This window comes from Schistocerca gregaria, chromosome 3 (genome assembly GCF_023897955.1).
Source record: "Schistocerca gregaria isolate iqSchGreg1 chromosome 3, iqSchGreg1.2, whole genome shotgun sequence".
NCBI lineage: Eukaryota > Metazoa > Arthropoda > Insecta > Orthoptera > Acrididae > Schistocerca > Schistocerca gregaria.
In genome coordinates, this window is record NC_064922.1 from 734,282,602 (window position 1) to 734,294,916 (window position 12,315).

Genomic DNA, 12,315 nt, shown 5'->3' on the forward strand with positions numbered 1-12,315 from the left:
GAATATTGCTGCGCGGTGTGGGATACTTACCAGGTGGGATTGGCGGAGGACACGAAAGGGTGCAAAAAAAGGGCAGCTTGTTTTGTATTATCACGTAATAGGGGAGAGAGTGTGGCAGATATGATACGCGAGCTGGGATGGAAGTCATTAAAGCATAGACATTTTCGTCGTGGCGAGATCTATTTACAAAATTTCAATCACCAACTTTCTCTTCCAAATGCGAAAATATTTTGTTGAGCCCAACCTACATAGGTAGGGATGATCTTCAAAATAAAATAAGAGAAATCAGAGCTCGAACAGAAAGATTTAGGTGTTGGTTCTTCTCGCGCGCTGTTCTGGAGTGGAATGGTAGGGAGATAGTATGATTGTGGTTCGATGAACACTCTGCCACAGCACTTAAATGTAAATTGCAGAGTAATCATGTAGAAATAGATGTACGAGGTGCATTCAAGTTCTAAGGCCTCCGATTTTTTTTTCTCCGGACTGTAAAGAGATAGAAACATGCGCATTGTTTTAAAATGAGGCCGCGTTCATTGTCAATACGTCCCAGAGATGGCAGCACCGTACGGCAGATGGAATTTTACCGCCAGCGGCGAGAATGAGAACTGTTTTAAATACTTAAAATGGCGACGTTTTCCTTACTTGAACAGCGTGCAATCATTAGTTTTCTGAATTTGCGTGATGTGAAACCAATTGAAATTCATCGACAGTTGAAGGAGACAAGTGGTGATGGAGTTATGGATGTGTCGAAAGTGCGTTCGTGGGTGCGACAGTTTAATGAAGGCAGAACATCATGTTACAACAAACCGAAATAACCTCGGGCTCGAACAAGCCCGTCTGACGACATGATCGAGAAAGTGGAGAGAATTGTTTTGGGGGATCGCCGAATGACTGTTGAACAGATTGCCTCCAGAGTTGGCATTTCTGTGGGTTCTGTGCACACAATCCTGTATGACGACCTGAAAATGCGAAAAGTGTCATGCAGGTGGGTGCCACGAATGCTGACAGACGACCACATGGCTGCCCGTGTGGCATGTTGCCAAGCAATGTTGACGCGCAACGACAGCACAAATGGGACATTCTTTTCGACGGTTGTGACAGTGGATGAGACGTGGATGCCATTTTTCAATCGAGAAACAAAGCGCCAGTCAGCTCAATGGAAGCACACAGATTCACTGCCACCAAAAAAATTTCGGGTAACCGCCAGTGCTGAAAAAATGATGGTGTCCATGTTCTGGGACAGCGAGGGCGTAATCCTTACCCATTGCGTTCCAAAGGGCACTACGGTAACAGGTTCATCCTACAAAATTGTTTTGAAGAACAAATTCATTCCTGCACTGCAACAAAAACGTCCGGGAAGGGCTGCGCATGTGCTATTTCACCAAGAAAACGCACCCGCACATCGAGCTAACGTTACGCAACAGTTTCTTCGTGATAACAACTTTGAAGTGATTCTTCATGCTCCCTACTCACCTGACCTGGCTCCGAGTGACTTTTGGCTTTTTCAAACAATGAAAGACACTCTCCGTGGCCGCACATTCACCAGCAGTGCTGCTATTGCCTCAGCGATTTTCCAGTGGTCAAAACAGACTCCTAAAGAAGCCTTCGCCGCTGCCACAGAATCATGGCGTGAGCGTTGTGAAAAATGTGTACGTCTGCATGGCGATTACGTGGAGAAGTAACTCCAGTTTCATCGATTGCGGGTGAGTAGTTCATTAGAAAAAAAATCGGAGGCCTTAGAACTTGAATGCACCTCCGTAGATGTAGACTTGAGTGTGTACGGAGAGAGACGGCGAGTGACGGGCTGCGCTGTGTGCCGGCAGTGAAGCTGCAGGCGTCGCGGCAGCTGCGGCCGCCGTCGCGCTTCACGGGCTTCATGCTGACGGCGGAGCCCGGCGGCGAGGCGTCGCTGGCGGGCGGCGACGAGCAGCCGCCGGCCGAGCCGCCGCGCTACCGCCACCACGGCCGCGGGCCGCACGGCGCGGGCGCCTTCTCGCTGTACGGCGACGCGCTCACGCGCTTCAGCGACCGCTGCCCCAACACAGTCACACAGACCTCCACCTCGCCCAAGGCCGAGGTGCAGGTCCTGTGGACGGCGCCTCCCGCCGGCAGCGGCTGCGTCGTCTTCAGGTGCGTACTCGGGCTCGCTCACGTTTCGTATCCCAAATAGAGGTAACTCCAGTGTGTGTACATTGCGTTGTGATGGGGACACGTCCTATAGACATAACAATACTGGCTTAAGACGGACAGGCTCGATAAGGTCATCGAAATTACCGTTTGGTTTGTTTTGGGGGGAGGGGATCAAACAGCAAGGTTATCGGTCCCAACGGTTTACGGAAGGATGGGGAAGGAAATCGACCGTGCTCTTTCAAAGGAACCATCCCGGCATTTGCCTGGAGTGATTTAGGGAAATCACGGAAAACCTAAATCAGGATGTAAGAACCTTTAACATCGCAGCGCGTCAGCAATCGTTGGTTAATACAGGGTGTTACAAAAAGATACGGCCAAACTTTCAGGAAACATTCCTCGCACACAAAGAAAGAAAATATGTTATGTGGACATGTGTCCGAAAACGCTTACTTCCCATGTTAGAGCTCATTTTTTTACTTCTCTTCAAATCACATTAATCATGGAATGGAAACACACAGCAACAGAACGTACCAGCGTGACTTCATACACTTTGTTACAGGAAATGTTCAAAATGTCCTCCGTTAGCGAGGATACGTGGATCCACCCTCCGTTGCGTGGAATCCTTGATGCGCTGATGCAGCCCTGGAGAATGGCGTATTGTATCACAGCCGTCCACAATACGAGCACGAAGAGTCTCTACATTTGGTACCGGGGTTCCGTAGACAAGAGCTTTCAAATGCCCCCCATAAATGAAAGTCAAGAGGGTTGAGTTCAGGAGATCGTGGAGGCCATGGAATTGGTCCGCCTCTACCAATCCATCGGTCACCGAATCTGTTGTTGAGAAGCGTACGAACACTTCGACTGAAATGCGCAGGAGCTCCATCGTGCATGAACCACATGTTGTGTCGTACTTGTAAAGGCACATGTTCTAGCAGCACAGGTGGAGTATCCCGTATGAAATCATGGCGGTGAATCGAGGAAGTACAGTACATACTGACGAAACTAAAATGAGCTCTAACATGGAAATTAAGCGTTTCCGGACACATGTCCACATAACATCTTTTCTTTATTTGTGTGTGAGGAATGGTTCCTGAAAGTTTGACCGTAGTTTTTGCAACACCCTGTATATTAAAAAACTAAAAACTCGTCTCGATTGCGAATAAAGCAACTAGTGTTAACCCAGCTTTCGGCGTAGATAACTACACTTTCTTCAGAACAACAATAATACCCGCAAGTGCCCAAGAAGACCTTTGTCCATGATTAAAAGAACACCATAGCTATACATTTATAAACGAAAAATAAAAACCCAAACAGTACATATGTACAAAGTCAAAACCACTACTTAACTTAATAGTGTACGCTCCACCTCACATCGGCCCGTGTTCGATGGGCTATGACTCGCCATTAACTGCAGTGAGCGACCATTTGTAGGTGCAGTTTATGGCGGGCCATGGCCAATCGAGCATAGGTTGGTGTGAGGTGGAGCGTACACTATTACGTTAAGCAGTGGTTTTGACTTTGTACATATGTACTGTTTGTGTTTTTCTTTTCTTTTTCGTTTATTAATGTATAGCTATGGTCTTCTTTTAATGATGGACAAGGGTCTTCTTAGGCACTTGTGGGTTTTATTGTTGTTCTGAAGAAGGTGTAGTTATCTACGCCGAAACCTGTGTTAACATTATGTGCTTTTTTCGCAATCGTGGCCAGTTTTCAGCTTTTTAATATAAATCAGGATGTCCGGACGCGGGTTTGAACCGTCCTCCTCCCGAATTCGAGGCCAGTGTGCTAACCACTGCGCCACCTCGCTCGGTGAAATTACAGTAACCAACATTATAAACAAAACACAAATGAAACAATGGTGGATTCAGACATGGCAGACAGAGTGGGACGCATCCGACAAGGGTCGCCGAGTATACTCTTTCTTTCCTGGCGTACGCGAAAGATTACAACTGAAACATGTCGAACCAAGCCGAGAAATGATCCATTTCTTGACAGGTCATGAGCCTTATCCGGTATAGTTAAACCTCATGGGACCAACTAACAATGAAATATGCGTTTGCGGAGAAACTGGGACACTAGAACATGTCACACTGCTATGCAACACGCTTGCACCAGTGATACCTGTACAGAACGTCAGTGATATCGCTAGAATAATACGTAATCCCGATGATTGGGACATAATAAATAGCGTAGCCGATATTGTATCGAACACACTGCATCAAGAATACAAGTGCCAAAACCCATATGGGAGAAGGCGTAGACAAGCACAAACAACACAACAAATCACATGGGAGGACACAAGCACGGCCACAGATTCCGAAACCAAGGAAAGAACCAACACACTAAGTGAACACGGCTCAGAAGGGATCAACACGTAAGGAAACCAAACCAACGGCTCATGACACTGCACGCCACTACACAAAATAAATGATTCAAATGGCTCTGGGCACTATGGGACTTAACTACGGCGATCATCAGTCCGCTAAAACTTAGCACTACTTAAAAAACTTAACTAACCCAAGGACATTACACACATCCATGTCTGAGGCAGGATTCGAACTTGCGACCGTAGCGGTCGCGCGGTTCCAGACTGTAACGCCTAGAACCGCTGAGCCACCCTGGTCGGCGTCACAACACAGTCACAAACAACACAACAGGCAGTAACAATCATAACACCAACACCACATACTATGACTCTAGTAATAATGTAACGTCGCTTGGGAGGAGAAGGCTCCAAGGATTTTTATTCCGGGGCTCCTACTCCCCAACAACATATTGCATTGCGTTTGAAGTACACTGCACACAAGCAGTAATGTACTGTTCCTCTTATTACGTGTAGACAGACGTATATTCTCTTCTCTCTTTAAACCTACAATGAATTAATTTCCTACATCAAATGTATTTTACGTATAAACTATGTATAAAACTAAAAATGTAATGTATTCAGTTATTTATGGAATAATGGATTCAACTAGCAAAGAACTACATTCTCTTTCTACTAACAAATTTACAAACATAACTGTATTTCTCATGTAAAGCTAAAATCCATGTATTCAATTTGTCAAATGCTCAGTCAGTATTTAATCTGTATAATACCAGGTATATCTATCTAATGTATCACACAGAATATACCGCAACTACCAACAATACGACAAACAAACAGGTGCTGAATATCATGTAGTGTCCTGACTTGCAACACTCCCAGTAATATACCAACACAAAAACACACACACAGTACACATACATAAGCACAGACCATTTCAGATGGGAATAGCTCGAGGTTCTACCGAGACCTTCTCACCTGAAATAGGTAGAAATAGGCCATTACCAACCAACATGCTAAACAGGCTATATTAGTTATCCAGATACAGTATATCACTTCTCTCTACATGTTGCAAATTATTTCGCCCACACTTATTTTATTACATTTTTCTTTTTTTTCTTTGATATTTGCATATATAAATTACATTCTCATAAGCAAGACATAAACAAATTGCATAGAACCATTTTAATAACTGTTAAGCACTCAATTCGCTGTAACCTTACAGAAATTTTTAAATTATGTTCTTTTTATTATAAAAAGCATTAACCACTGTATACTAATAACATAATACTGAGAAGTGTTTGCTGTTGGATTTAGAAGCATCCGACCTACCTTATATTTCAAGGCTGTGGGTTACTCCGTACTGTTAATGAAATAAATAAATAAATAAAAATAATGTGTGTACGTAAGGCCACACTTTTCTGCATGACCACGCACTGCCACCCACTCATGGTTGTGTTGGCAAATAGCCCCCGGTTCCCTGTTGTTACCAAGGGAGTTCGATTGCAGTGGGTATAAGAGGTGAGTGTGGGTGCCAAAAATCGTTTTTCTCGCACTGAATTACGAATAGCGTCTAAAATCTTTTGACTGGCGCTTCATGTGTCAATGAGTAACAGAGACATATCCGGAATTTTCTATGAAGTATCATCTGAACAGGAGTTTGCCAGAAAGTACCAAAACCTTTTCTCTTCTCCCCAGGCCTATTTCTCATTATTAACGTGACATATTCATCGAATATTCAGCATTTTTCTGTAGAACCACATTTCAAAAGCTTCTATTGTCTTCTTGTGTATACTGTTTATTGTCAATGTTTCTCTTTTGAAGAATGCTCAGTATTATAGAACACTCAGTATAATGTCGTTTATTGAAACTGAACTACACTTCTCGAACAATCATTATATACACACAATGCAAACAAATAAATAACAAGTAGACGACTGTTCATCAAGAGCGTCGGCGAGGTCCGTCGGAGCTGGTCTTAGTTCGGCGAGGAACTGGCTGTACGCCTGCTGCGCTGGCCTTATAAAGCCGGCGGAGGTTGGCGGAGTACTCCAACTTCCTTGTGTCTGTGAGGCGACCTCTTCAGAAGAAGGTTCGCTTTAGTCTCTAGCAAGTTCTGTTTATTTTTTAAGAACTGCTTTCCTCTTGGTTGCGCCTGCAAGTGCTTGTGTATGTTATATGGTATACAGGGGTGTCCTGAGTATAGTCTACCTGACAGGGGCCGTCTGAGGTAGACGTAACATCTTTCATACCGTATATGGCTATACTCCATATAAATACTTTCAGAAAAGACTTCCCAACACTTAAATGTATACACGATGTTAACAAATTTCTCTTTTTCAGAAACGATTTCCTTGCCATTGCCAGTCTACACTTTATACGATCTCTCCTTCGATCGTAAACGGTTATTTTGCTGCCCAAATAGCAAAACTCATCTACTACTTTAAGTGTCTCAATTACTAATCTAATTACCTGATTTAATTTGACTATAATTGATTGTGCTTGTTTTGCTTTTGTTGATGTTCATCTTAATTCTTCCTTTCAAGACACTGTCCGTTTGGTTCACCTGCCTTCCAAGTCCTTTGCTGTCTCTGACACAATTACAGCGTCATCGGCAAATCTCACAGTTTTTATTTCTTGTTCCTGAACTTTAATTCCTACTCCAATTTTTTCTTTGGCTTCCTGAATAATATTGGGCATAGGCTACAAATAATAACAGTATTATCAAAAATTAAAATAATTAGAAACCTAAATTCTCGCAAAATTTCTTCTATTTCCGAAATCGGATATATCCGAATCTTGTGGAATATCGAAATCGAATATATCAAATTTCGATCGTCGGTATAAGACGCAGCTTAACGCGTTTTCATCAGCCACATTTTAAGAATGATCATGAGAGGATCAAAGGAAAAATACCAAAAAGTAATTCGTGAGTATTCGTATGGTAAACAGATTCCGAGAAGAAAAATTGTTTTGTTTCTTTATGTTCAGTTGTTTTCTAGGGAGTTCAAAATATTTTTATTTTTATTGTTATTTATTAGTAATGACTCATTTTTATTTATTTTACACACACTTGCCTTTGGTATACCAAATCACGTAGATGCGAAGAAAGAGAAAGACGACTTACTAAAGTTCGAGTAGAAGTGCAACAAAAAAGAGAAAGGTAAAGTGAAAAATAAAAACCAAACATTAACGAAAAGACGCGAATTAGAGCAAATTCAATTAGAAAGCGTGAATCAACCAATCAACGTCAAATGCGAAATAAACAAAATAGAAAAATAACGGCCATTCTACGCGAACATCAGAGAATTACAGTATGTATAAAATGTAGAAACTAGAATTTAGAACTATAGGCATTCAGTTCTGAGTATATGAAAAATACAGTGAACATATAAATATCGTCTTCGGATAAATGGATAACACATGCGAGTACCGTGTTGTTGTTATTGTTGTTTTCAGTCCTGAGACTGGTTTGATGCAGCTCTCCATGCTACTCTACCCTGTGCAAGCTGCTTCATCTCCCAGTACCTACTGCAACCTACATCCTTCTGAATCTACTTAGTGTATTCATCTCTTGGTCTCCCTCTACGATTTTTACCCTCCACGCTGCCCTCCAATGCTAAATTGGTGATCCCTTGATGCCTCAAAACATGTCCTACCAACCGATCCCTTCTTCTAGTCAAGTTGTGACACAAACTTCTCTTCTCCCCAATCCTATTCAATACCTCCTCATTAGTTACGTGATCTACCCATCTAATCTTCAGCATTCTTCTGTAGCACCACATTTCGAAAGCTTCTATTCTCTTCTTGTCCAAACTAGTTATCGTCCATGTTTCACTTCCATACATGGCTACACTCCAAACAAATACTTTCACAAACGTCTTCCTGATACATAAATCTATATTCGATGTTAACAAATTTATCTTCTTCAGAAACGCTTTCCTTTCCATTGCCAGTCTACATTTTATATCCTCTCTACTTCATCAGTTATTTTGCTCCCCAAATAGCAAAACTCCTTTACTACTTTAAGCGTCTCATTTCCTAATCTAATTCCCTCAGCATCACCCGATTTAATTTGACTACATTCCATTATCCTCGTTTTGCTTTTGTTGATGTTCATCTTATATCCTCTTTTCAAGACACTGTCCATTCCGTTCAACTGCTCTTCCAAGTCCTTTGCCGTCTCTGACAGAATTACAATGTCATCGGCGAACCTTAAAGTTTTTACTTCTTCTCCATGAATTTTAATACCTACTCCAATTTTTTCTTTTGTTTCCTTTACTGCTTGCTCAATATACAGATTGAATAACATCGGGAAGAGGCTACAACCCTGTCTCACTCCTTTCCCAACCACTGCTTCCCTTTCATGCCCCTCGACTCTAATAACTGCCATCTGGTTTCTGTACAAATTGTAAATAGCCTTTCGCTCCCTGTATTTTACCCTGCCACCTTTAGAATTTGAAAGAGAGAATTCCAGTCAACATTGTCAAAAGCTTTCTCTAAGTCTACAAATGCTAGAAACGTAGGTTTGCCTTTTCTTAATCTTTCTTCTAAGATAAGTCGTAAGGTCAATATTGCCTCACGTGTGCCAACATTTCTATGGAATCCAAACTGATCCTCCCCGAGGTCCGCATCTACCAGTTTTTCCATACGTCTGTAAAGAATTCGCGTTAGTATTTTGCAGCTGTGACTTATTACCGTAGCGCAAAAAAATTTAAAGGTGAAGCTCTGGGTATGTCCTCTATGAGCCAAGTCAGATTACTAGCATTACAAGTATCACCTTCCCTTATACGATCAGGATGGCACCACAAAACATACGTCGATATAATCTTGTTTTCATATTTCTTCGTTCGGGGCTATACCAAAATATATCGCACTTTGATTAATTAATTTAATATAGATACGCACACCGTACGTTCAGTGGAATATATGCCTGTATATTTCTGATAGGGGGAATAGTCTTCATGCCTTCAACTGTGCAATATGTTCACCGGGTATTGCAGCTAGTGACCATATATACTTAGTGACTTTTCACTGTGCATGGACAATCAAAAGGCATAAACACTGATGATCCAAAACGCTACGACCACTGTCCGCGGCCAGACTGAATGCCGCTCCGTGGCGTCACGGGGTCATGATACGGTAAGGAAATCATATAAGCGGATTGGAGACGGATGGGTAGCATTCTAGTGACGATGCTAGCAGCATCGATCGACTTTGATAAATGGCAGACTGGTATGCCAAGATCCTGGGAACGAGCACTTGGAAAACGGTGAAAATGCTCGGTTGTAAGAGGACTATTGTTATGAGTATCAGTGGAAAATGTGAAATTTAAAATTTTCTCACCAAATAGAATGTTCAAACAAATTTCGGGCTTGCAGCTGGTCATCTTTTAACACATCTCACGATATTCAACCGCGGACCTGCCAGTCATCTTCAGGTGAGCCATTCAAGACAATGGCTTGCTCTGTTCTACAATGTATAGAGCTCTCCGACAACCCTGCGCATGCGTGAGATCAAGTTGACAGACGGGACATATTACATGGTGGCAGGGACCTCGCTATTGGAACCACGGAATTCAGCTGTCCTCTGCTGTCCGTGGATATTTTATCCCATATACCTCTGGAAATCAACAAAGGACTTGTCGAATTCGTGCCACGCAGAATTGCTGCTGATTGTCCGCACTCTGTAGTCTTCGATTAGAACAAACCGTGAAGAAGATGGGTCCGTGCACTGTCCAACTGTTAGCCGCTATCACGGTTCATCAGTTTTTCAGCCAAGCGTATTTCCACGGATTCTTTAATAATTGAGTCCAAAAAAAGGTGCTCCTATGGTCAGAATAATAATTTTTATCACGCTCCATTGAATGTTAAGTGGAAATGCAGTGTTCAGCAATAGCGGACTTGCTTGGATGCAAAAGGTGAGCGCAAGGTTGATGTCCAGCGCAGCGTTCTTCGACAGTGCGTGTGGTCTGTCCTTCGTAAGTCATACCACACTGGTAAGGTGTTTGGTAAATTCCAACCTCTCACAGTAATAAGTCTGCAATTATAGATGGTGGGAGAAAAATAATTTTCACATGACATTTACGAAGGATTCTTGCTATTTTAAAAGAAATATTGCCCACAAAATGAAGAACTAAAGATTTTTCCGGCGTATTCTCCTTCTTATCCAGTACCTGATTCTTGGTTATAGTGACAGTGGCCATTTAATCTGTTGGTTGGAGTACTGAACATGAAATGTGTGGTTGAAGGACGATGAAACCACGAGTAGGCAACAAGGTGTAAGACGCCCATTCCTCATCACAGGACGGCGGAAGTAGAAGGCTTGCATTCTTTGTAAAGCAGGATGGGTGGTGATCTGTGGTAGAGCCGATGACAGAGAGCAGTGCTTGTGCAGGCACCCTCTTCAGCACACATGACTGAACATCAGGTTCCGCAGAAGATGGCCCCTACGTGTTCCAATGCTGATCCAGCTGTATCGTCAGTTACGATTGCAATGGGCACAGTTTCATAGATGTTTGAAAAATGGATCAATGCAAACGTGTTCTCTGTTCGGATGAATCCCGTTTCTTGTTTCACCAGGTTGGTGTTCGTGCCTGGACACTGCGTTCATCCAGGAGTGCGGATGCTCGTAACATACCCTGCACCACGGTCATAGAGCCGTGAAAATATTACTATACTATTGGGGACATTCACTTGGGAGTCGTGGCAGTAATCGAAGGCTAAACCCACTTAGTTTAATGATAAAATAGCTAAATCTACCGAATTCCTCTGTGCACGATAGCACCTGCTAGTGGGGAATAAGCTGATAATCCTGTACCAAGGTGTGGCCGAGCGGTTCTAGGCTCTTCAGTCTGGAACCGCGTGACCGCTACGGTTGCAGGTTCGAATCCTGACTCGGTCATGGATGTGTGTGATGTCCTCAGGTTAGTTAGGTTTAAGTAGTTCTAAGTTCTAGGGGACTGATGACCTCAGATGTTAAGTCCCATAGTTCTCAGAGTCATTTGAACCAATCCTGTGCCAGTATCGCTATCTACTACAGAAGACATAAGAAGTATTAATGAACCGTGACAACTGTGGACTACGTGAACATTATTGCCGATCGCCTGCTTCTCTTTATACTTGATGTCTTCCCCATCGGGGATGGCATCTTCCAGTGGGGTGGCTGTCCGCTTCGAAATGCCAGAATCGTACTACAGTCTTTCGAGGAACGTGATAGGGAATTCATATTTCCAGAGCAGTAAGTTTCTGTGTTTCTTATCCAGATTACAAAAATTTCACTTCTATTGTGTATTATTGTAAGAGTTCTAGACAATATTGTGCAAAAGTTGTGCCAGTTTTTAGTAACTTCCAGTTTCTATGATACTCCTTTACCTTAATGTATCATGATATCCCTCTCTCACCATTATAGTAAGAACTACGTTTATTGTAGGCTACCTTGTTTACGACGCTTTTGTCCTTATGGTATTTCACTACTGTGCATGTAGGGTACTACACTAGTATGCATGCGAAATTTACTTTCGCGTGATGTGTCACTCCCACATAACATAGCAAGAAGAAATTTGAACCACACATAGGAAGAACTGCTACCGTTTTATTTATAATTACGGTGATGACTACCCATGATCCCTTCAGTGCAGATGCACATCAAGCTCGAATTCGTACTGAAATCGGCGAGATGCCGCGAGTAATGAGACTAATGAACGGGGGCACAACATGAGAGTGGTATAAGTTGAGAATTTGGATTGGATGGGAGGTGCGCTAGAGAATTCCGTGCGGTTGTGTCCAGATGGCGTAGTGATCAGCGCATCTGCCTAGTAAGCAGGATACTGGGTGAGAAGTGATACTCACTGGAATTAAGGA

At 42.7% G+C, this 12,315-nt stretch overlaps 1 protein-coding gene across 4 annotated transcripts in view; it reads left to right on the forward strand.

Annotated features, from left to right (window-relative positions):
- The window catches only part of LOC126353778 (spondin-1-like), a 577,109-nt gene that overhangs the window by 280,251 nt on the left and 284,543 nt on the right, over positions 1-12,315 (forward strand). For all 4 annotated transcript variants that reach the window (XM_050002859.1, XM_050002861.1, XM_050002863.1 and 1 more), the window contains exon 3: positions 1,824-2,130. In XM_050002859.1, the coding sequence (XP_049858816.1) occupies positions 1,824-2,130 (307 nt within the window). The remainder of the gene's footprint in view (positions 1-1,823; positions 2,131-12,315) is intronic.